Here is a 25,730-nt window from a genome sequence, read left to right as displayed (position 1 = left end):
TTCCTCTTCTCTCTGTGCCGGCTGTTGTCTCTTGGCACCTGGCAGCTTTTACACCCTTTTCTATATTCTCTCCTATTAGGCAGGGACTGGAAGCCTGAGAAATACCCTTGCCAGGACAGATCCAGGTACATTTTAAGTCCCACCCGCGAGATGCATGTGGGTGACGTTTGGAAGGCAGAAGAGAGGCAGAAGGCATATGATTCTGCCTCCAGCAGGGTGTGCAGTCGGGTGTGTTTCAGCAGATGTGAGGTTTTGTCCTGCAGGTCACTGGCGTTAGACAGCAGGTCAGGAGCATTACTGGCAGCTCCCTGTAGTGTCTGACTTGGGTAGCAGTAGCAGCTTCTTGGTTCTCTTAAGGCTAGTGGTGAGCCTGGGAGTTAGTGGTGACCTTCCTGGCCTTGGCTCCTTTATCCAATCCAACAGCTTTGTAAGTGCCTCATTCCTTAGACTAGATCCCTTCCTTCTTGACATACCTTGAGTGTTTTTTGTTTGTTTGTTTGCTTGTTTTCCTGGCTAGACCTGGCTGATACACTCTTTTCCTTCCTCACCATTTAAACTCTTTCTCTAGTCCATATTCTCTCCCCTTTCTTATTCCCATCCCTTCCTCCTAACTGGTTGTTAAATAGAATTACAAGTTCTAAATGTTGAATTTTAGGTGTTATATTGTCTCAGTTCTTGATTGAAAACATAGGTGAACTGAATGCTTTTTAAAGTTGGAAAATCTCTCCACAAATTTAGTTGCCTATAGTGAGGCCCCTTATGGATTCTATCCTAGGGGGTTGGGAGCAGGGAGAAAGCCCGGGTATGATAAGTCCCCTGTGACTTCCTACTGTAAATCATGCCTTCATCTTCTTTGGGCCTGGAGATGCTGAGAATCAAGGGGGGCAAAAGATCCACTTCTGTCCCAGGGAAAAGCCAAGCTAAAGTCGCACCTCTGCCCCCTAGCCCCCAAACACACGTAGCTGCTGTCTGGAACCCAGCTGCCCTGGAGTGAGCGTGTGTGTGCACACGTGCTATCAGATGGCTACCTCACTGGGGTAACCGCCAGCTCCAGGGAAGCCCGCCAGTCCTTTCCTCTGCTCCACCAGGGACCAGCCTAAAGCCTAGTTGCTGCAGAGGCCACAATCACTGAATCAGGGTACTTATGCTTCAATCTTGTATCTGCCACTTCTTTTTTTTTTTTTTTTTTTTTTTTACTTTAAGTTCTAGGGTACATGTGCACAATGTGCAGGTTTGTTACATATGTATACATGTGCCATGTTGGTGTGCTGTACCCATGAACTCATCATGTACATTAGGTATTTCTCCTAATGCTATCCCTCCCCATTTCCCCCACCCTATGACAGGCCCCGGTGTGTGATGTTCCCCACCCTGTGTCCAAATGTTTTCATTGTTCAGTTCCCACCTATGAGTGAGAACATGTGGTGTTTGGTTTTCTGTCCTTGTGATAGTTTGCTCAGAATGATGGTTTCCAGCTGCATCCATGTCCCTACAAAGGACATGAACTCATCCTTTTCTATGGCTGCATAGTATTCCATGGTGTATATGTGCCACATTTTCTTAATCCAGTCTATCACTGGTGGACATTTGGGTTGATTCCAAGTCTTTGCTATTGTGAATAGTGCTGCAATAAACATACGTGTGCATGTATCTTTATAGCAGCATGATTTATAATCCTTTGGGTATATGCCCAGTAATGGGATGGCTGGGTCAAATGGTATTTCTAGTTCTAGATCCTTGAGGAATCGCCACACTGTCTTCCACAATGGTTGAACTAGTTTACAGTCCCACCAACAGTGCAAAAGTGTTCCTATTTCTCCACATCCTCTCCAGCACCTGTTGTTTCCTGATTTTTTAGTGATTGCCATACTAACTGGTGTGAGATGGTATCTCATTGTGGTTTTGATTTGCATTTCTCTGATGACCAGTGATGATGAGCATTTTTCATGTGTCTGTTGGCTGCATAAATGTCTTCTTTTGAGAAGTGTCTGTTCATATCCTTTGCCCACTTTTTGATGGGGTTGTTTGATTTTTTCTTGTAAATTTGTTTAAGTTCTTTGTAGATTCTGTATGTTAGCCCTTTGTCAGATGAGTATATTGTAAAAATTTTCTCCCATTCTGTAGGTTGCCTGTTCACTCTGATGGTAGTTTCTTTTGCTGTGCAGAAGCTCTTTAGTTTAACTAGATCTCATTTGTCAATTTTGGCTTTTGTTGCCATTGCTTTTGGTGTTTTAGTCATGAAGTCCTTGCCCATGCCTATAGCCTGAATGGTATTGCCTAGGTTTTCTTCTAGGGTTTTTATGGTTTTAGATCTAACATTTAAGTCTTTAATCCATCTTGAATTAATTTTTGTATAAGGTGTAAGGAAGGGATCCAGTTTCAGCTTTCTACATATGGCTAGCCAGTTTTCCCAGCACCATTTATTAAATAGGGAATCCTTTCCCCATTTCTTGTTTTTGTCAGGTTTGTCAAAGATCAGATGGTTGTAGATGTGTGGTATTATTTCTGAGGGCTCTGTTCTGTTCCATTGGTCTATGTCTCTGTTTTGGTACCAATACTATGCTGTTTTGGTTACTGTAGCCTTGTAGTATAGTTTGAAGTCAGGTAGCGTGATGCCTCCAGCTTTGTTCTTTTGGCTTAGGATTGTCTTGGCAATGTGGGCTCTTTTCTGGTTCCATATGAACTTTAAGGTAGTTTTTCCTAATTCTGTGAAGAAAGTCATTGGTAGCTTGTTGGAGATGACATTGAATCTATAAATTACCTTGGGCAGTATGGCCATTTCATGATATTGATTATTCCTATCCATGAGCATGGAATGTTCTTCCATTTGTTTGTATCCTCTTTTATTTCATTGAGCAGTGGTTTGTAGTTCTCCTTGAAGAGGTCCTTTACATCCCTTTTAAGTTGGATTCCTAGGCATTTTATTCTCTTTGAAGCAATTGTGAATGGGATTTCACTTATGATTTGGCTCTCTGTCTGTTATTCGTGTATAGGAATGCTTGTGATTTTTGCACATTGATTTTGTATCCTGAGACATTGCTGAAGTTGCTTATCAGCTTAAGGAGATTTTGGGCTGAGATGATGGGTTTTTCTAAATATACAGTCATGTCATCTGCAAACAGGGACAATTTGACTTCCTCTTTTCCTAATTGAATACCCGTTATTTGTTTCTCCTGCATGATTGCCCTAGCCAGAACTTCCAACACTATGTTGAACAGGAGTGGTGAGAGAGGGCATCCCTGTCTTGTGCCAGTTATCAAAGGGAATGCTTCCAGTTTTTGCCCATTCAGTATGATACTGGCTGTGGGCTTGTCATAAATAGCTCTTATTATTCTGAGATACATCCCATCAATACCTAGTTTATTGAGAGTTTTTAGCCTGAAGGGCTGCTGAATTTTGTCGAAGGCCTTTTCTGCATCTATTGAGATAATCATGTGGTTTTTGTCTTTGGTTCTGTTTATATGATGGATTACATTTATTGATTTGCGTATGTTGAACCAGGCTTGCATCCCAGGAATGAAGTCAACTTGATTATGGTGGATAAGCTTTTTGATGTGTTGCTGGATTCAGTTTGCCAGTATTTTATTGAGAATTTTTCCGTCGATGTTAATCAGGGATATCTTTTTTTTGTTGTGTCTCTGCCAGGCTTTGGTATCAGGATGATGCTGGCCTCATAAAACGAGTTAGGGAGGATTCCTTCTTTTTCTATTGATTAGAATAGTTTCAGAAGGAATGGTACCAGCTCCTTTTTGTACCTCTGGTAGAATTCAGCTGTGAATCCGTCTGGTCCTGGACCTTTTTTGGTTGGTAAGCTATTAATTGTTGCCTCAATTTCAGAGCCTGTTATTGGTCTATTCAGGGATTCAACTTCTTCCTGGTTTAGTCTTTGGAGGGTGTATGTGTCCAGGAATTTACCAATTTCTTCTAGATTTTCTAGTTTATTTGCGTAGAGATGTTTATAGTATTCTTTGATGGTAGTTTGTATTTCTGTGGGATCGGTGGTGACATCCCCTTTATCATTTTTTATTGCATCTATTTGATTCTTCTCTCTCTTTTTCTTTATTAGTCTTGCTAGCAGTCTATCAATTTTGTTGATCTTTTCGAAAAACCAGCTCCTGGATTCATTGATTTTTTGAAGAGTTTTTTGTGTCTCTATCTCCTTCAGTTCTGCTCTGATCTTAGTTATGTCTTGCCTTCTGCTACCTTTTGAATGTGTTTGCTCTTGCTTCTCTAGTTCTTTTAATGGTGATATTAGGGTGTCAATTTTAGATCTTTCCTGCTTTCTCTTGTGGACGTTTAGTGCTATAAATTTCCCTCTACACACTGCTTTAAATGTGTCCCAGAGACACATTATATCTGCCACTTCTAATGGCATGGCCACCTCTGGCCACCTGAGGCCTCAGGGATCTCATCTGTAAAATGGACAAGAGCCTGGACACCTTGCTTCCATCATAGGGCGGCTGTAGCGGCAGAAGCTCTAGGGAGCCTGGGGGGCAGGTGCGATTTGTGCCTGAGCCTTTGTCATTTGCTCCGTGAGGTATCCCGCCCCTCCATCTGGGCACCAGCCATGGTCCTTGCCAACCTCCTCACCTTGCAGAGACAAAGCAACCCATCCCAGGACCCATGGGTAAGAGGCTGGCAGGGTCAGGGTTTGTCTGAGATCATCAGCCTGTCAAGCCTGCCCTGCTCTGGAGCCCTTTCTCAACCCTGGCTGAAGGACACGGGGAGTCCCGAGGAGGTGCAGCCTCGGGGTGAACTGGCTGGTCTGCCCTGTGCTGGGGCTAAGGATCAAGGCCCTGCCCTTTCCTGGGGAGACTGGAAGCCAGGGCCCCTCTACCATGGCCACCTGGAGCCTTTCTGAGCCTTCTGGAGCCCCAGCATGACAGGGAGAGTCAGTTTTTCAATCAAGCAATTGAGGACCCTGCCCCTTTAAATTCTGTTAGTTTAAAGAGAAAATTAATGACTGGTCCCTGAGCAAAGCCCTGTGAGGGAGGAAATTACCCTGCATCCTGAGGACACCAGTCCAGCCTGTGCAGACCCCCGGGGCTGCTCGCCACCAACCCTAGGCCGGCAGAATCATCCATTTCTGCTTGTCCTCCAGGATGCAAGGAGCCCCAAAAGGAGCTTGGGATGACACGTGGTTGTGGCAGCAAACTGTGCAGGTGGGTTAGACTTTCTACCTGGATGCCTGGGTGAAGGTCATCTTTGAATCCTGCAGGAAATGGCTTACTCATTCTTCTGGATTTTCCCACTTATCAGAGTCTCTGTTGACCTGCCAGTCCCAGTTTTTTTTTGCATGCAGAAAATCTTATGTAGCAGGGCAGTCTGACAGCCCAGGATTCAGGATCTTTAGACATTAGCTTTAACTCCAAAGTCCATGCTCACAACCATGGGCATCTATCCTGGCTAACCAAGCAGCAGACTGGGAGGCAAAGTGACCTGTCCCAAATTTTGCTGTGTGTCTGACCCTCTCGCTATTCAAAAGCATTAGCAAGAGGGGCTCAACTCCTTAAGCAGGCAGCTATTCTACTTGAAATGACTGTGAAGGCTTTACAACAGTCCCTGTAGATGAGGTCACTTGGCTGCGTGTTTGGTACTTGTATACAGCATGCAATCACTGCTGAGCACTGCCCTTGCTCCTGGCATGGGTTTGTGCGTGATGATGCAGCCCTGCCCACACTATCCTGTCCTTTGACTGTGCCACTCAGAAAGACACACTCAGCAAACTTCCCACCTTCCTGTCCTTTTGACACACCCATTTGCAACGATTCCCCTACTGGGTTGATGCATCCGGAAATGAGCTTTCCAACTGCAAATTCTTTCGAGTGGGTTCTGACCCAGTTATGCTGTGGAATCTCTTCCATTCTCTGTGGGCCTTGCCTTTTTGAGACACCTGGTGACCACACCGTGGATGAGGAGGGAGCAAGGGAAGCATCTGCCTTGCTGGATACCTTTCCTCTTTTCCAAGTGTATTTTTGAGACAGAACTTGAATGAGAGACCTTTATGGGAAATATGTTTTATTTTTGCCATTTAGCTGTGAAATCATCAGGATTCAGATATAAGATAGTGTAATTATTCTGCAAACACCCAGTGGACAGCTCCCGTGTCACCCATAGCACCTGAGGGTGGGCAAACTGGCTCATTTTAGCTCTTCCAAGAAGTGAATCCAACTGGTGACAGTTGACTCAGAGGCAACTTCGCTTCTCCTTTCCCACAGGGAGACATCTCCTGCTTCATTTTCCAGGGCAATGTAGGCTGAGCACATCCCAAAGTGCTCAGATAAGCTGCTTGGTGGCCACAGGCTTACCAGGGCCTGGGCCAGCCAAGGACCGAACCCAGGCTGTTGGAAGACAGCTTGGACTCCGCTTCACACAGGGCCAGTTTAGATGTATCACAACCACAGTGGGCAGAACAGCCTCTTAGAATGAAAGACAGATTCTTGAGTGATCACTGGGAGCTTGTCCTAGAGAAAGACATGGAGGTGCAAATGCAGAAGGCCAAGGGTGAGTAAAGAAACTTCTTCCTTTGAGTGACCACAGAAAAGGATCCCCATTCCAAAGATGCGGTTCTGGATCATCCCACAGTAGAGGAAGCACTGGTGCTTCCTGCTGGCAAGGCTGACAGACCCCAACATGCCCATGGCCCCTTAATGGATGTTCCTACCCCATTCTTCAAAATTCCTTAAAGGGCACCCCCGCACCTGTCCTGCCCCAAGCTTGAGTTCATATCATAGCCCATTTTAGCACCTTGAGCGCTGGCACTGGAGTGGAGGGAAACTTGGGGAAGAGATGTTCCTCCCATCTCCAGGCAGGTTGGAAGGGCTGAGGCCAGGGGCTGCTATGGTAACAACAGCCCTGAGCTCTGTCCCATGCAAGCTCCAGATGGCTGGCTTTGGACTTCTTCAGGAGAGTGGTTTTTCTCAAGTGCAGGGGGTTTGGATTAAAGTGACATTCGTGCATAGACACGTTTTCTGCAATGATCAGTCAGCTGCCCTACCCATTGGGTAAAGAGGCCTCAACTCTTCTTCCCTGCCTCCCTCCTTCTCTCTTGTCTCACAGACTACTTGCTAGTTTGCTTATTTTTTTTCATAAAAATTCAGTCCAAGATACATCATTTAAAAATTCAAAGAGTGCTACAAGGCACGAAGGAAAATAGCAGCTTCTTGTCCCATTTCTATCCAAATTCCCCTCCCTAAACTCTTTCTTCTGATGTTTACCTCCATATTTCTAGGTAATATGCTTATGCAGTTAATTCTTGATTTGTCAATTTTAAATGCCTATTGACTTCTTATGATGGAAGATGGGGTGAGGTTGCTTCTAGCCCCCTTTCATGTCTACAACTTCCCTCCTTCCATCCTTCTAATATATTTATGTCACATTTTTGTTAAATCAATATTCCACTTTGATTTTATTACAATTGTATGTGTACTGTTCACTGCTGAATGAAAAAATACTCTAGGATCACATTTTCTTTCTTCTGTAACTCTTTATTCTTCCAGGAGTTAATAACTGCCTCACTTTTTTGTCTGCTTAGTTTAAGTCGTTATTCTACTAATTCTTCCAAAGCTCTCCAGCAGAATTTCAAAATCCCTCTGAACATTATTTTTTCTATAATTAAGCAATTTGATCAACGATTGCTCCCATTTTCCCCAAAGGCTGCCCTCCAGCTTCCCTTGGGATGGCTCACTCTCTTGCTCGGCTGCACAGCGCTGGTCCTTGGACTTCCCTGCCTCTGTCTAGTGTTGGATCTTCTGTTACCTGGATTCCAACTCTTCCTCCTCCTTGGTTTATCCCCTTGGAGTGTACATGTTGGTTTCCCATTGGATACATTTTTCTTCCGAAGCCAGCTCCAGAAGGCTGGACACCCTGGCATCTCAAGGTGCCTGGTAACCACCAGGTGTATGCTTGCCAATGGTGTTGAGCGTTTTCACGTCACCAGAGGCACATCCAGACTCACAACTCTCAACTCACAAGTATAGGAGAGTTTAACTTAAACTCAGACAGTTCCATCTGCCCCGGGGTGTCAGTGTTCAACCCAGCATCTAGCCAGATCTCTCAAAAAGAATTTCTTTTGATGAACAGAATGAGATGGGAGAGATGGATTTACTAGGCTAGAAGCAGACTCATCCTGCAGAAAATGGTTGTGGGTCATCAGTAAGACCAGGGTCACTGTTGTCATATTTCACCTAAATCCTGCAGACTAGGAGAAGGTGTCCCTTTCCTCAAGAAATTGTATTCTTATACAGTGGGAAATTGTTATAAATACCAATTTTGTTAGAATAAGGCATTTTACTGGCATATTGACAGTAGATCAACACAGATGTAGACGACATTAGCTAGACAAACTCTCAGCAGGGTGTGATTTGCCGTGTATTAAACCTCTAGACTGTGAAATCAATTAAAATCAATACAGCCTCAAGTGTCCAAGGAGCACAGAGCAATGAACTAAGTATTAGCATTCTTTCAAGTATGAACTTCATATTTTAACATATTTTAATATAGGTGTTGCCTGCAGTGTGACAACAAGGCATACACTTCGTTTAAAAGAAATATTTTTGATGGGAAGAGAGGAGGAGGGGTTCAGTCCAGTTGCGTATACGTATAACCCAATCTGCTAGGTCAGAGGAGAGCAGATGGGTTGAAGATGAGAACAGAAGTATTCTCACAACGAAAGTATACCTCGACTTGCTCAGTGAGTCCAAGGGCAGATAAAAGACGTCTTGTACACAGTTTGTAGGGAGTGACCTGGAAAAAAAGTAGCCTGGTGATGGAGCTCCAAAAACCCTCATCTCTGGGAGAAGCTCGCTTAACTCAGGACAAAGCCTTTGCTTGCTCCAGTGACACTTTGTAACACAGAGGATCAAGTAAGCAAGGAGAGGGACTCGCTGGATTGAATGCTGGCTAACAATGAAAGTCTCTTTGCTGACCTCAGAATGTTGGAACTCCTAGAAGAAAGAAACTTTGTAATAGCAAAATAAGGGAATATTGGATAGAGTTGAAGAGACCAGGACACTTTCAACTTTTTCAAAAAAGTGAGGGAAATTTTCAAATTTTTCAAAAAAGTGAGGGAAAAATAGGACTTCATAAGATAATATGGGTCATGATATGTTAGAGATAATAACAAGATGATATTAACTATCTGCCTCCCAGTACACCAAAGGGGAATAAAATAGAGAATAGCTAAAATAGCAGGAAGACTAGGGTGTAAACTAACAGTAAAAAATGTTGGGATGAGAACAAAACAAAGGAAGGTATAAACCTGAAAGAACAATTTCTTTCAGTTATTTGGGAGAAAGTTACCAACTAGTTTCTCTTTGACAGGTGTTTTGCTTTGGGCTAAGGAAATAACAACAAACAAGACACACCCAGGCTTATAGTCTAGCGGAGAATGCTGACATCAAGCAAGTAATGAAAAGTGTGTTAACTCAGCTAGCTACAAATAGAAGTGCACTTCCTCAACCTGGCAAATGGTATCTATGAAAAACACACAGTGATCATCATATTTAATAGGAAAGAACTGGGTGTTTTCTCCCAAGATTAGGAACACAAGGTTGTCTGCTTTGTTCACTTCTATTTGGCATTGTATTAGAGGTTCTAGCCAGGACAATTAGGCAAGAAAAAGAAATAAAAAGCTCTATATTGGTGTAGAAAAATAAAACTATCTTTACTTGCAGATTACATGATTTTTGAATAAATAAAGTTCTAAGGAAGCTCTTTAAAAATATTGGAACTAATAAACAAGTTTAGCAAGGCTGCAGGATATAAGATCAATATAAAATCATTTTTATTGCTGTACACTTGCAATGAAAATCTGAAAATATTAACAATTTTATTTAAAATTGCATCCCAAACTACAATAGTTAGGAATAAATTTAACAAGGAAAGTGTAAGACTTCTACACTGAAAACTGTAAATCATTGCTCAAAAAAATTAAAGAAGATCTATAAAAATGAAGAGACACATGGAACAAAAGATTTTATATTGTGAAGATGGCAGTATTTCCCAGATTGACCTTTAGATTTAATTTACTCTCTATCAAAATCCCAGAAACTGATACGCTGATTCTAAAATTTATATGTAAATGCAAGGAACCCAGAATAGCCAAAATAGTCTTGAAAAGTAAAATAAAGTTGGAAAACTCACACTTCCTGATTTCAAAACTTACGATAAAATTGTAGCAATCAACACAGTGTGATACTGGCATAAGATACACATATAAATCAATGGAACAGAAAGTTCATAAATAAATTCTTATATTCAACTGGTTTTTGAAAAGGGTTCCAAGACAAAGAAACAGGAGAATGAATAGTTTTTTTCAGCAACTGGTGCTGGGACAAATGAATGAATGCAAAAGAATGAAATTAGAACCCTACTTCATACCATATAAAAAATGACCTCAAAATGGATCAAAGACCTAAATGTAAGAGCTAAACTATAAAACTTTTTGAAGAAAAACCAGAATAAATAGTTTGACCTTGGGTTGGGCAATGATTTCTCAGCTATACCACCACAAATATGTGACAAAAGAAAACAATAGATAAATGAGACTCCATCAAAATTAAAGACTCATATGCTACAGACGATAGTATCAAAAAAACCGCAAAGACAACCTGCAGAAGGGGAGAAAACTTTTGCAAATCACGTATATAAGGAATTCGTGTCTACAATATACAAAGAACATCTACAACTCCTCGGTAGTAAAAATATAAATAACGCAGCTTAAAAATAGACAAAGAACTAAATGAACATTTCTCCAAAGATCTACAAATAATCCATAAGCACTGAAAAGATGCTCAAAATCATTAGTTATCATGAAAATGCAAATCAAAACCACAGTGAGATATCACTTCACACTGTCTAGGATTGCTATAAAAGACAATGACAAGGGTTGCTGAGGATGTGAAGAAACTGGAATTCTCATTTGCAGCTAGATGGTGGGAATGTAAAATGGTGTAGCTGCTTTGGAAAACAGTTTGGTGGTTCCTCAAAAAGTTACAAATAGAATTTCCATATGATCCAGCAGTTCCACTCGTAACTATACACCCAATTGAAATAAAAACATATGTCCCCCCAAAAACCTGTGCACATTCATAGCAGGATTATTAATAATAGGCAAAACTAGAAACAACCCACATGTCTATTAACTGAGGAATAGATGAAAAAAATGGGGTATAGCCACAATGAAATATTATTTGGCACTTAAAAGGAATGAAGTACTGATACATGCTACAACATGGATGAATCCTGACAACATTACGCTAAGTGAAAGAAGCCAGTCATAAAGGACCGCATGTTGTATGAATCACTCATATGAAATGTCCAGAATAGGTAAACTTAGATTCAGAAGATAGATCAGTGGTTGCCTCCGGCTAGAGGGTGGAACACAATTGGGAAGCAACTGCTGTGGGCATGCTAGATGGGCATGGGGTTTCTTCTTTGCGGTGATAAAAATGTTCTAACAATCATATTGTGGTGATTGTTGCACAACTCTGACTATGCTAAAAACCATTGAACTCTATACTTTAAATGAGCAAACTGTACAATGTGTGAATTATATCTCAATACATTTCTTTAAAAGAAGGAATGGGCTACAACCAAGTGTGTTGAATGTTATGACTGGGGAGGGGTGATATGTGAGTGAATAATATGGGAACCCATAACATGGGAACCCAACTGGGCTAAGACATAAAGGATCAGGAGTTTGGTGACTGATAGCCAAGACAGAGCAGACAGTAAGGCCAAAGGCCTGAGGCTGGGAAAAGCATGGAAAATAGAAGGAAGTAAAGGTGTGATGGTGAGGTGGGAGTAGAGAGCAGGAAAAAGAGGTAGGAGTTGTGGTTAGATGGTGGGCAGGGGCCAGAGGAGGCAGGCTCTTGTGGTCCATGTTAATGATGGCAGATTTTTCCTTTGAGCAATGGGAGGACATTGAAGGGTTTTTAAGCCTGGAGAATGTAATGATTGGATTTGAATTTTTAAAAGTGTAGTCTGGCTGCAGGAAATTGATTTGAGGGATACGAGTGGATATAGGAAAACCAGATAGGGAGGCCATGCCAAGGTCAGGGAGAAAGATGATGTCTAAGAAATCTCAACTGAAGCAGTTAGCAGGGAGAGTAGGAAGTGAGAATATGTGGACGATGAGCTCTTCTGTGAAATTTGGTTGTAATGAGAGGAAAGAGGTGGAGTTCAGCTGGAAGGGGTAGGAGATAAAGAAATTTAAAAGACACACATTTTAAAATGGGAGTTAAATGACTCCAGAAGACAAAGACAGGTTTAGCATTCAGAAGACAGAAGAGAGAATTCATTCAATCAGGCCCTTGAGAAGGTGAAGGGTAATGAGAAACAGAATGTCCTTAAAGGGACGTGCCCTTTAACTTAACAGGAAGAAGGAGGGAAATAGTTACAGAGGAAGGTGGATTTGTAGATTTGGAGGCAGAACTTCTTCACCCTCCTGCCTCCAATTCTGTAAAGCAAACCACAAGCCAAGAGTGAGTGGATGTGCTTTAATGATGTGATGCCAGAGGGTGGTGATCAATGAGGAAGCTAGGGAAGCACTCCTGGGGGTGATGATAGGCATTAATGAAAGAAACTGAAGTAAACACAAGAATGTCTCTAATATTATACTTCCTTCTGACACATTTTTTAAAAATAGGAAGGGTGGAAAGATTAGTTAAGAGAGAATTGGGACCCTGTACAGGAGAAAAGATAGTAAGAGAGAATCCAGTTATTTTGAAAGTTTAAGCCTTTAGGCCCTGTATATCAAATTAGCTTAAATATACAATTGACAAATCATTTTTGATATTAGAAATCATGCAGATTGGAACAGGCACAATACAACTGAAAATAATCAAACATTCTGTTTTTAAAAAGGAGTGAAAGGAGAACTCAAGGAAATATGGTTGGGTCAAATTAACTATGATCTCTGCAGTATTAATTTGCGATCATTAGAAAGCATCAAATGTTCATCAGGAAATATTTATGCTAAAACATTATTTATGGAGACAGTGTCTGTCTCTTTACTTCAAGGTACATGAATGGGAGATTAAATACTGTTTACAAAAACAATCGAGTTTTAGGCGATATTGATCACAGGTCGGCTGTGTGGAGAACTGTATACTTCAAAGGTACATTGGCACATAGAGAATGGTCACCAGGAGGTCTGGATGAAAACCAACAGGAATAATTAAAGAAGATGGGCTTTGGAGCAAAGCAGCAAAGGTATCCTCTTTTGTAGGTCGTGCATGTCCAGTATTTTTTTCTACAGTGGTCCAGAGAGTGGAGCCAGCAGCATGAGTAGAAGGTTTCAGGGAAGTAGATGATTGCCTCTAGCTAAGGAATACTTAACACTTGGAGATGTCCAACAACGGGAACCACAACATCTTGAGCTCCCCAGTCCTAAAGGATTCTAGAGGACTGATGGGGCTTCTGCTACAGCAGGGTTGGGATGTGGACTATGTAACGCTAGGGTCTGTTCCATGAAAAAGAATGTAGAGGAAATGACATGAGTGTTAATTCTTCAGCACACTCATGCTAGAGGGATAAACACTGATGCCTACAGATATTCATCATCTGTCCAAAGCTGCACAGTGAGACAATGGTACAGCTGGGGCTAGAGCCTGCTCTTCTCTCCCCAAGGCCTGACCATTTCTACCATTTCTGTTACTCTACACCGTTCAAATTCCACCATTTCTCTTGCCTTTCCTGTGATGAGAGATCACTTTTTTCCTTTGGAACTTCAGTAAAGAATTCTAAACCCTCATTCATGCCTTTCAAGCCACGCCTTTCCATAAAGGTCCATTGGTCTACATTGTCTGCATGAAATCTGCAGCATTGGCCTTGAAACTCAAGGGCCTTGAGCAGCTAAGCCTTGGTTCACTTCGGTAAGGGTCTGTCATCCCTGGGGAGGCTCTCCCAAGGAAAGAGTCTTATATGCAGTTCCTGGAGGAGAAGGGGGACTTATGCTCCCAGGAGGGAAAGACTCCAAAGCTACCATGTCTTACCTGAGCTGTGGGGTCTGCTTTCCTCTTTGCTTCAGTTGTACATGACCAGGTTCATCCACTGAAAAATAAGCATCATCATTACAACAATTCTTTACACTTGTTAGCTTAATACAGAGCAGGGCAAATGCCATCCTCCTCCCTTGAAAGACCTCAGGCCAGTCTCATCACCCCTTCCAGCTAATTCCAACCCAAGCCGGGTACAGGGTGGGGTTGTCTCACAGCACATCTTCTGCTACTCCCTGAATAACCAGGCAGTGAGACGTATATCTTAGGTCGACCAGTTGGCTGGTCAGGAGCCTCTAAAACTCAATGGGAGTAAGTTTAATGTACAGTGAGCTCAGCGGGCTGTCCTTCTGTTCCCTCCAGGATTTATGACTCCCACATAATCCTCTGCTTTATTAAGCTATTGGAAAAAAAATAAAATCTGTCTGCCAAGATCCTAAAGCAGCCTGGCGGCCAGCGATATATAAGGCAGTAATTGGAGGTTGAGGGGACAGCTTGGCTGGCCTTTGACAGACCGTTCAATATCCTCAGGGAAAAAAATGCCCCCTGGAATCAAGTCAGGGGAGGCAGCCTAGGACTGTGCCTGCCCCAGGGAGGGGAAGGTACCTCACCTCCATTTCTGTCAGGTAGAGTCCTTTTCCATCCTTAGAGAGGTTGCGGAAAGTCTCTAGGATAAAGAAGGGAAGGTTTTGACTGACTGAGGAGGGAGGAATCCAGGCAGTTCAGGGGAGGCAGACCTGGGCCCATAAGAAGCACAGGAGGTGATTCTGTAAAGCAACCCCTCCTGCCCCATGGGGTGTGCCTATCACCTGTCCTCTTCTCTGTCCAGCCGAGCTCTGCACAGGGCGAATGGCTCAGGGCTCGCCACCTCAGAGGGACCCTGTGCCTGCTCTTCCCGCTCGCCTCTCCCTCTCCCAGCTTCCTTGCACTCTCTGCCCCTGCATCCATCCACACTAGGCTGAGGGGATGTGAGGGCTTGTTATTCTTGCAGTGATACGATTTGGGGACCTCCCTTGTGCAACCAACTGAGAACTGTATGGGGGTTGAAACTCGGGCTTCTTTTTTACCGTCCCAGAGCCTTAGTCCCTCAATCTTTTCTGCCCAGCTCACAGCCGCAGGCTTTGTAGCGGTGCCTCATGGCAGGGTGGTAAGAGGATTATGAGTGGGGAGGGGTCTGGCCTCTCTCCCGCAATCACAGCCGCCGCACTCTAGCCCGGGGTTTCACACTAGATTTCATTAAAACCAAAGGGTCACGCTGCTAAAAGGTGTGGAAACTTCGGCCCACACAGTTGGATTTCTGAAGCCTGGGGAGGGACTTCCTACACCCACTTATTCACTTGTGTGTGAAATTCCTTCAGCGAGGACCAAAATCCTTCATTACATAACTGAAGAGCAGGTTTCAATGATAAACACAACCTGGAGAGGGGGACAGCATGATTTCAATTAACCTTGTTCCTGAGAGAGAGGCTGGGCAGGATGATGAGGAAAAGAGACCCGGGATGGGGAACTACAGGGAAGAGGGGGGTGCAGAGGGAGCTGGTCATGCCATCTGCAACCTTGGTTGGTGCCTCACGCAGGCTGCCAGCCCACCCTGCTGCTGAGGCCTCATGCAGGCCTGGGGTGGGGTAAGGGGTGGCCAGTCCTCTCCTGTGTTCTCCGGTCACTGCCAGGGTCTCTGGGATGCCCCTCAATGACACTTACTTGCCATGGCTTCAAGCCGCATCAGGAAGCAGACCAGGCTGGGGAAGCTGACCCTGCCGACACTGTCGCTGTACCTGAGGGTCACCAGACGCAGCAGCTCACGACTGACAAAGATCCCTCTGAGGAAGTCTGGGGCCACAGGTGAGCGAGTGAGTGAGAGGAGGCTAGGGCTGGGGGGTTCCTCTGCTTCTCAGGGTCTGAGAGACCTGTTCAGAGGTCCCGGCAACCTCCCACCAACTCCTCCTCCCACGCAGCCCCCTCCCTTCAGTGTCTTCTCTTTCTCGTTGGTTATTGGGCCCCAGGAACCTAGTTCTGGAGTCTGGTCAGAGACCAGGTGAAGATACTGAAGACACTGCTCTGGGGACACATCAGTCTTTGCAATCATCTGATCATTCCCACGTAATGGGAGAGCTGCTGGGACACCTGGGGGGTGCTTCTAGCCCTGCCTCTGTCAAACTTCTCTCTGCTGATGACCTTGACAACCTTCCCCCCGACCCATGACTGTAGGTAGGTTGTTTATGGATGCCGCTAGTGTAGGTGGGAGTGGCCCCTGGCACAAGGAGATGCAGTCCTAATTCCATCCAGGGAAAAGACTGACCCTTGGCGGGACAGCAGAACGCAGGAGGTGGCCTCAGGCAGGCAGGAGCTCAGTGCCTTGTCATCCTGTGCTTCTAGTTATAGGCTCCAGGGAGGCACCAACCTCACAGGGCCAAGTACATACTGGCGCACAGTCAGGCTTTGCAAGATTTAGAGAGCCAGTAGAACCCTGCAAACCAAACCATCCATCATGGGGACAAGCCTGGTGGCCCGTGAGCCTCTGGCAGCCAGAGACACACATGCTTTCTCTGGCAGAGTTAATAAAACATGAACTTGAATGCCTTTAGATAAGCCAGGTCCTCTCCTGCTTGGCACGTTCTCAGTCACCTGTTTTCTGACTGTGAGCTCCATCGCCCCTTTCACTTACCTGCCTGGCTGCTGAAGGCTTATTGAGTTGAATTCGAACAATTTTCTACTTTTTTCTCTTTTATTATTCTGGAGTCATGAGTGAGGTCTTTTTAAAATATTTCATCTTTAATGGATTCTTAAAGTGTGGTCCCCAGACCAGGGACATGAGCATCCCCTGAGAGTTTGTTAGAAATGCAAATTCCTGAGCCCCACCCAGACCTCCTGATCAGAGGTGCAGCAATCTGGGCTTTAACAAGCCCTGAAGGGGATTCGCAGGCAGCTCAGGCAGCTCAGGTTTGAGAGTCCCAGCTCTACGTTATGAAGCATTAAGGGGAGGATCCGGGCTACAGCTGGGGGCAGCAGCCTGATCTTTCTGCCCTGTCTCCAGGCCGGGAGCCATGGGAGGGAGGATGATGGAGACTCTCCTTCCGTTGTTAACCCAGGAAAATGTGATTTTACATTTTATTAAAGGAAGGTGTCCATTTCCTTGTGCAACTTTTTTTGTGATCCATTTTCCCCATTGGGACGGTGGAGGTAATGATTCCTGCCCTTCCCAGTTCGCAGGGTAGTCGAGACAGTCAAATGAGATGATGCCAACAGAAGTGCTTGGTGAACCATGGAGCACTTACGCACCCTAAGGTATTATTATCATTATCCCAGGGCTGAAAGCCTTTGCCTACTTGAAGCAGACAGATGCCATTTGATTTAATTTAGCCCCAAACTCTCTGTGAAGAGAGAGTGATCATCAGCCAGCCTGTGGGTATTTAACCCTGATGGCCCAGATACTGAGCTGGAAGCGCGTCTCCGAGGCGAGCTCGATTCCTGGTAAGGTATCAATCATGTGGCAGCTATTTTCTCACAATTAGAGCTGTGCTGGGGAGGAAAGGCATCTGGGAAAATTGACTGGCACGTAAGAACTCAGACGGGGCAACTATGTCTGAGTCTGCAGACCTGGAGGCCCCCCAGGGTCAGCGTGAACTGGGGAGGACACCAGATCTGCAGTGCTCCTCTCTGATTGCCTGACACTGCTGTGCCAGCTTTGCTACTAGGGGTGTGGGCATCACACCCACCTCCGGACCCCAGGCACCACAGCTCCAAAGTCCCCATTGTACCTGTATTCTCTATGGCCTTCCACAAGTCCGAGCTCAGGAGGACTCCAGGGCTTGTCTGAACCTTCTGGAAAACATGCTAATAGGGGAAGAGAAGCAAGAAGTCTGTGAAGACGGGGGAGGTCCTGGATGCTCCTTTTCCGTCCTGGGAGGTTGCTTCCCTAAACCTCAGAGGCAGGCACGGTCCCAGCACTGAGGACTGGGAGGACAGAGTGGCCACACCTGGTGAACTGACCATCCTGGCTGCCTGCTGAGGGGCTGTGGCTGCTTCTCTCCTCACCCAGGCTCCTTCCTCTTCTGCACCCCCAGGCTGAGCCCTGACACATAGGGCCGTTTTCTGCTTTTGAGGGGAGCGTAGGGCTCTCCAGAGAGTTTGCGTAGGGTAGTGGTTAAGAGGAGCTCAGGCTTTACAACCAAACTGCTAGGGTTTAAATCGTGGATTATTTACCAGCTGTATTACCTTTAGCCATGACTTAGTCTTCCTAGGCCTCAGTTTCCTCATCTGTAGCATAGGGTTAATTACAGTGCCTACCTCATAGGTTCGTTGCAGGGAGTAAATGACTAAATATTTATAAAGTGCTTGGGGGAGTGCTTTGCACATGAGTGAATGCTCTATAGAAAACATTGAAAGCAGGTTGGAATGGCATCCTGGAGCCCAGCACGGGGGCAGAAGGTGGCACCCGGAACATATCACTTTTGTATGAGGCGGCTCTTGCACCTACCCAGGCCTTTTCTGCTTCTACCCAATTCTCCCTATAATCCTGGTCAACATCGTACTTCACAGATGAGGACACCGATGCTCAGGCAGGGAACATTTTGCCTTGGATTAGGTGTGTAAGTGCTGCAGGACTGAACTCAGGACCCTAATTTGGGTCTATGCCTAGCTGTCCCCAGGAGCTACTCCAAAGCCAAGTACCCACACACAGGCACGTGACTGAGGCAACCGTGGTAGACAACTGCCTTTGCAAAATAGCAGCTGGACAGCTTTTTGGGGGCGTTATTCGGCTTTTGGTGAGTGCAAGGACAGACCTAGAATGATCTCAGGCATTCACTCGTTCATTCGGAATTCCTTCGGTCATTTATTCAGCATTTTGAACCCCTGCTGTGTTTTAGACACTATGGAGGTGCTGGGGAAAGATGGATATGAGGGAACTCTTGCCCTGGGGGACCCAGGGGAGTGGACATGCTGGCCATCGCAGTGCTCTGCAATGAAATGAGAAACCAAGTGGCCCCTGGTTGGGGATCTGGGGATATATAATGAAATAGCCACACAGGAATGTTTTTTTTTTTTTTCAGCCTTTAAACATGTTATGAAAATATTTAGTGACATGGCTAGACATTTGATGTATTTATTGGCATTTATTAATTTTTAAAAACAGATTATACTTCTATTTGGCATGTGTGGGTATACATATTACAAGAAAAATTCTGAAGTATGTTCACTAGGTGTTAACAGTTTCCCTTTGGTTGGCAAGACCATGTTTTCTAAGTTTATTTTTGCCCATCTATATTTTCTGTTTTTTTACTATGATAGGTATTGCTTTCCTAATAAGGAGATGTTATTTGTAAGTACAAGATGATAAGACAACACAGTGTGGCTGGCCCTGACAGATGTGGGTTCAAGTGTTAGGGGCCAGAGGGGTCATGGGGGCCAGCAGAGTCCCCAGGGAAGGTTCTGCAGGGAAGGAGTGGTAGAGGTTGGACTCTCAGGGTAGGTGGGCACTGGCCAGTCTGAGTGTACAGGGAGGGGAGAGATGGGAGGGGCAGGGTGAAGGGGCATAGGTGTGACGTTTACAGGAAGTAGTGAGTCTCCTTTAGACTTGTATTGGAGTCTAAAGGAGAGAGTGGGATGAGTGGAAAGGGCTTCTCCTGGGCCCCAAATGGGGACCCACTTAGAGGGTCTTGTGTGCCACTCTGAGGGTTTAGACTTTGTCCTGGGAAAAATGGGGAGGCCACACTGAGGCCTCAGGCCACATCACTGTTTTCGACAGATCCTCTGGCAGATGGATTGGACGGGGATGAGATAAGCTAGCAGGTGTTGCAGTGGATGGAGGAGTGGGGGTTGGGGGAGATGCTAGTGGGCAGCTTTAGCTTACAGGGACAGCATTCTCTTCCCACCTCCAACGCATCCCTCATTCCTCCAATGCATCCCTCATTCCGCCACCTAACTGGGCATTGCCTTTGCCTTCTAGAGTTGCACTACATCTCCCCAAACAACATGCGAGCTCTCCTTGAGGGCAGGGGTGAGATTTCCTCCTCTTTCATACCCCTGAACCCTGGTGCAGGGTTAGACACCCAGTAAATCCTTGCTAACTGGACGGAATGAGCGTGCTAGTCACAGAGAATGTGCCTGTACCTGGCAGTGAACAAGGCGCTTCCACAGTCGCGCAAACTCCTCTTGGTCTAGCCTCCCATCCACTTTCAGCTGGGTACGGAGTTAAGCGTGAACCAGTCAGTGTGCAAGGTGCAGAGGGGCTGCCGTCCTGCCAGTGAAGCTGGAGCAGGTCCATCCATCACTAGCAACACAGTTGGTCCATTGTCACCTAGATGTGGCCTCATGCCAGCTGGTCCATTGTCACCTAGATGTGGCTGCATGCCAGCTGGCTCCTGCTGTGTCTGAAAGGGACCTACCTTAGATTTGCTTCACAAAGAAAAATGGGCAATTGGAAGAAGGAACCCCTGAGGAAAAGAGGCCAATATCACTTGCATCTGAGGGAAGAGAGGGGTCTAGAACACAGCCTCCACCAGTTGGAGTGGGCGCTTTGGCTCCAGAAGTTGGGGAGGAGCACGAAGCCTGTGCGCATAAGTATAGAGGGAACGCATCCCGTGGGCATGTTAAAGCCAGCCCTGGCTGCGCCGTATGATGGGTTCAGTGATGACTAATGAAGGGAAAAGATTAACTTCTGAGAACTGGAAGGGGAGCCAGCGAGTGAGTAGGAAGAAGGCTGAAAGAGACCTGTCTGCTTTGCAGGGGTCCAGCAAAGGTGACCTCCCCTAGGGTTACTCACCCTGGGCCGTGGGGCTATGAGGACCATTTGGATTCCTCTGTGGGAGATGGGTAGTGTCTCTGACAGATTCCAAAGCACAGCCAGCAGAGACAGGGCCTGATTTATGATTTCATCAAAAAACCCCTCTTGTTTTACAATGGCCAGCTTCACAGTCCCAATTGAGCCTTGTCAATGGTGCGGGAGAGGGACAGAGCGTCTCAGGAGACAGCACACTGCCGAGTGAGGGGCTGGCAGGGCAGCATCTGGGGGTCTACACTCATGGAGTCAGCCTCTCCTGCCTGCCAAATGAGGGGTACACAGGAGGAGGATGGCTCGCTGGGGGAATGGAAATCAGGAGGAGGGGCAGGAACCTGGGGTTCAATTCTTGGTCCTACACTTGTAGCCACGGGCCTGGAGTGAGTTGCTGAACTGCATCTGCCCAGCCTCTCCCGCTGCAAAGGCAGCATGGTAACAATGCTGAGGTGCAACTGCTGTGTCGACCAGGCAGTTTTCCATGTTTTGGTGGTAGTTATCTTGATTGAATTGGGGACTTGTTGAGTAAGAAATTTAAATAATAGAGACTCCTCCAGTGGGAAGGGAACAGGTGAAAGGGAAAATAGTTCCCAACGGTGCTATAAAGGGCGGTTTAGGATAAAGTTAGAGCATAGATTTTGGAGGCTGAAAGCTCCAACTTCAAATGTGGGCACGAGTCCTGACTAGCTGTGTGATCTGGGCAAATTACTTAACCTCTCTGAACTCCTGTTTCTTCCACTTATGATGAGATGATACGTTTTGTATCAGAGGGGTTGCTTCAAGAATTATAAGGACACACACACACACACCCCAGTACACTGATCAGCACATAGTAGGCGCTTAATAGATGGTAACTATTATCACTGTTGCTGTGGCACGTTAGTGAGTTAGTAGAGAATCCCCAGAAACTCAGGGACAGGAAAGAAGAGAAAATACTAAGAGTGAGAAAATGGTTCCCTACTGTCCTAATTAGGTCTCTGGGGAAGCCCACAGAGCAGGGGGGCGCTCAGAGCATGGGAGGGACGACCGCAAAGGATACTTCCATCAGAGCCACCAAGCTGCGGCACTCATCTAAGGAGAACATGTCCCCTGGAGGTCCTGAGGAGAGAAGGATAGGAAGGACTGAAGTGTTGACAGCGGGGTGTGGGGTGGGGGTTGCCAGCAGGGAGGAGGGTGGGGCCAGCTTGCCCTTGGGCTGCTCATACCTGTCAGAAGCTCCTGGTTGAGAAGGCTGTGAAGCTGGGTGGCATCAATGTCCAGCCTCTGAACCAAATAAGGAAGGAATGCAGGAATTATATGAGTTCCAGGATCTCAGAGGCACATCTGCCTGCCCTGTAAAAACACTCAGATTTCCAAGCACTTAGTCCCCACAACGTACCCATCTTGCCCTCATCATGAAGCCTTACCTGATGGCTCCCAGCCATAGTAGTGACTCCCTCCCCTGCACATCTGTCGTGTTGGTCACTCCTGATGCTTGGCCCCTGGTGTAGGTGACCTTGCATTTCTCTCTTTATCCATTACTGGACTGAAAGCAGTTTAGTCCTTCCCACCATCTCTGGCACTTGGGAACCCCTCAGGGTAAGTATTGTTGAATGAATCAACTCAGCCCTTCAGATGTGTTCCCCATCTGCTTCCAGGAAGAGACTTAGGAAAAAATAATAACTACTGTGTACGTGTGTGTGTATGCACGTGTGTGATAATAGGAGTTAAAAATAACAGAAATGTGGGCTAAGAGAAACTGCTATCATTGAGCACATTACTTAGCATTAATTTTCCCAGCCACCGAAGCAAAAAGGGAGACATCATGGTTTTCTTTGGATTAAGAGCGGGAAGCAATTGAGGTTGGGGAGGGAGGAATTCTTCCTGGCCTCAACTTCTGAGACAGTTAACTGCATTTGATTTTATACTGGGGGCATCCAGCAGGTTGACAGGCAGTGTCTTTGATGACAATTTCCCAGAGACATGGAGCTGTTCTGTATGTGGCTGTTCCTCACGTCCAGCCTGGGAAGGGCAGAGGGGATGCTATGCTGGTATTGCCCTGGGAAAGCATTTTCATGGGGAGCTGGTGCTGGAAAGATTTATCAGCAGGTGGCCCTGTGGAGTGGCACTGGTCAGGTAGAAGAGGGTGCCTCCTGGGGGTCTTCTGAGAATCAGCACCTTCCATCTCCCAGGATTACCACCTTGAACTGGAAGCACAAACAGCCCCAGAGCCCATCCTGACGGGGTCCTCACCCAGAAGGATGACCCCTCAGGATGCCCCTGAGGAAAACATCTTGCCAGTGCCTGAAAATGGTCCTCAGGTCATTTCCCCCACATCTCACTTCGGGTTTTATCAGGAAAGTTGGTGCTGGGTGCCCACTATCAACTGAGTTTCTCTTCCAGAGACTCAGGACACCTCGCTTTGAGCTGCAGTCAGCATGCTAATGAGGAGTTCCGACTTCCATGGAATCATCCACTATAAAGCAGCTTTGGGGCATGGACCATGTCTTTTTCCTCCATATTCCCACATAGGGACAGAGCCTGCCCCGGGTCCCACACTCCATAACCAACCAAAAGAGTCTGAGGAGATGAGGGTAGGAATGGAGGTGAGGGATGCTTAAACAATCTCCTAAAAAATTGCATGTTTGCCTCGACCACCATAATGCAAGATGCCCAAAAGCTATTCCTTGGGATTCCCAAAGCTTAGTGTGGGACTTGTAATGACTGGGTGCTCAGTAAATGCTGGCTGCTTGGTGGATAGACCTAGCTCATCCCAGAGTCTAAGTGGATCCTTCCTTTCCCACAGGCAGACCCTGGGTTATAGAGCTGTCACTACTACTATAGTGAATGAAGAACCGGTGGTAGCATCAAGTCATTGTATTAGTTTTTGTTTGTTTGTTTGTTTGTTTTGAGATGGAGTCTTGCTCTGTTGTCCAGGCTGCAGCACAATGGCACGATCTTGGCTCACTGCAACCTCTGCCTCCTGGGTTCAGGCAATTCTCCTGTCTCAGCCTCCTGAGTAGCTGGGACTCCAGGCATGTGCTACCATGCCCAGCTAATGTTTGTGTTTTTAGTAGAGAGTTTCACCATGCTGGCCAGGCTGGTCTTGAATTCCTGACCTCCTGATCTGCCTGCCGTGGCCTCCCAAAGTGCTGGGATTACAGGCATGAGCCACTGCGCCCGACAACCATTGTATTAGTTTAAATCTAGTTGAAGTGATAGAAAAGGTCAGAAGAGAGGACACAGTGAGTGCATGGAGGAATATTTTGCTTTAAACTTTCTTTGCAGGACACAGACCCTGAGGACAGTTTGCAGGATTACAGAATACTGCCAGGTGGGTCCTGCTCAAGAGTGCCTGGCCGAGAGGTGAAAGGGGGCTGGAATCCCGTCTCTTTTCTACTTCCCAGCCATGTATCTGGCAGAGTGCCACACTGGGGTCTTACTCTAATTCCCGCAAAGGCCCCCTATGGGCCACTAATCACCCTCTATGAGGAGGGATTTGGCTGTTGTTTGGAAAAGTCCTGATTAGAAAATCTGTCCCATCTTCACATATGGCAGACATTTTTATTTTAGAGGTGCAGGTGCATGGGCCGTGTGTGAGAATTTGCCACCTGCCACTGAAGGAAGCTTGGTCTCAGGCATCCTAATTACGCCTGCTAACCACCTCAGGGGCTAACCTTCACTCAGGCATCTGCTCCGGGGGAGGTGATCTGCCTTAATTCAATAAAAATGATTGAGCACCTCCTTGGCCAAGGACAGTGATCAGTGCTGGGGACAAGGAATGCATATAATATCATCCCTGCCTTTGGGAGCTTGCAGACTGAGGACAGTCATCTTGGCCGGCCTTGTCATGCAGTGAGGGAAGTGCCTCCTGAATCAGCCCAGATAGTGGACCTGGATCCTGGGCTGGTACTGACTTCATGGAGGTCTGTGTTCCTGTGTTCACCTGCTCTTTGCAACACATGCCCCTCATTCCAGCCACATTCTTTTTTTTTTTCCCTAAGTTTTCCTACTTTGGCCCAGGCTGCTTCTGGGTGACCACTGCCCCAGTGACCCTCTGAATGCAGAGGCAGGGCCTGCCCTCCTTCCTGTCCTTGGCCTCTTCCTGGTTCAAGGCGGCAGGGTAGAGACGCACATCGGTATCACTGTCCACTTTCCACGCCAACACAATTATTAATGGTAAGAGGCCCATTGTGCAGAGCCCCTGGCAGCTATTTTATTCTGACAAGTCAAGGAGTTCTTTATAACAGTTTATTAAGCCATTAGAGAAATCCTGTGTGCACATAGGTGGCTTGGCAGCAAGGATGCTGTATTTGCTTTCTGAAGCTGGCTAGCTCCCGGGAGGAACGATGCCAGGTTGGTGGGAGGTGGCCGAGTAGGAGAAGGAAAGGTTTTAAGGGATACTGCCAATTGCTTGTTTAAAGATTTAGAAGGCAATACACCTCACAACCCATAATTATCCCCTCCGTTTCTAAGCTCTACATTCCATCTTGATGTCACCCAGATGACACTGGGTGGGGTGCCGTGTCTCTACCGAGCTTGGCAGCCAGAGCAGTTCTGGAGATGATCCAGAAAGAGAGGCAGGTATAATAATCTATCAAGTCACTTCTCTTCTCTGCATCCCAATAAGGGCCTATAAGAGCTGTCCCTTCCTCAGATCCCCTTTCTCTGCTCCCACGTAAGGCCCCTGGGGTACCATACCTGCTGAGCATATCTGTTGAAAACGCTTTGTTGGGAGCCATGTTCGGAAGGGCTTCCCTGGATCAAAGGGAAAATAGCCAATGTTAGACTTCTGGGGAAGGAGGCCACCCATCTGGTTCAGCAAGGGCACAACCCCTGCCAAGATCTGAGAAAGAGGCTTTATTGGGCAGTTGGAAAAAGCCTTCTGGGGAATGAGAAAACTGAAGTTTGTGGAAGGAAGAGGACTGCGTTGAGCTTGGCCTTGGAGGTCTGGTCTTCTCCCCCTACCCCGCCCG

At 46.1% G+C, this 25,730-nt stretch overlaps 1 protein-coding gene across 1 annotated transcript in view; it reads right to left on the bottom strand.

The window, feature by feature from the left end:
• CAPN13 (calpain 13) overlaps nucleotides 1-25,730 on the bottom strand; it is a 113,954-nt gene that overhangs the window by 23,082 nt on the left and 65,142 nt on the right. The window contains exons 15-22 of the mRNA XM_050753267.1: nucleotides 25,456-25,512; nucleotides 21,981-22,038; nucleotides 21,815-21,873; nucleotides 20,112-20,180; nucleotides 17,759-17,834; nucleotides 15,702-15,830; nucleotides 14,612-14,667; nucleotides 13,998-14,055 (exon numbers count right to left, since the gene is read on the bottom strand). Of these exons, the coding sequence (XP_050609224.1) occupies nucleotides 14,029-14,055; nucleotides 14,612-14,667; nucleotides 15,702-15,830; nucleotides 17,759-17,834; nucleotides 20,112-20,180; nucleotides 21,815-21,873; nucleotides 21,981-22,038; nucleotides 25,456-25,512 (531 nt within the window). The 3' untranslated portion in view covers nucleotides 13,998-14,028. The remainder of the gene's footprint in view (nucleotides 1-13,997; nucleotides 14,056-14,611; nucleotides 14,668-15,701; nucleotides 15,831-17,758; nucleotides 17,835-20,111; nucleotides 20,181-21,814; nucleotides 21,874-21,980; nucleotides 22,039-25,455; nucleotides 25,513-25,730) is intronic.

Source organism: Macaca thibetana, chromosome 13 (assembly GCF_024542745.1).
Source record: "Macaca thibetana thibetana isolate TM-01 chromosome 13, ASM2454274v1, whole genome shotgun sequence".
NCBI lineage: Eukaryota > Metazoa > Chordata > Mammalia > Primates > Cercopithecidae > Macaca > Macaca thibetana.
The sequence above is the reverse complement of the archived record's forward strand: the minus strand, read 5'-3'. Positions and strand labels throughout refer to the sequence as shown.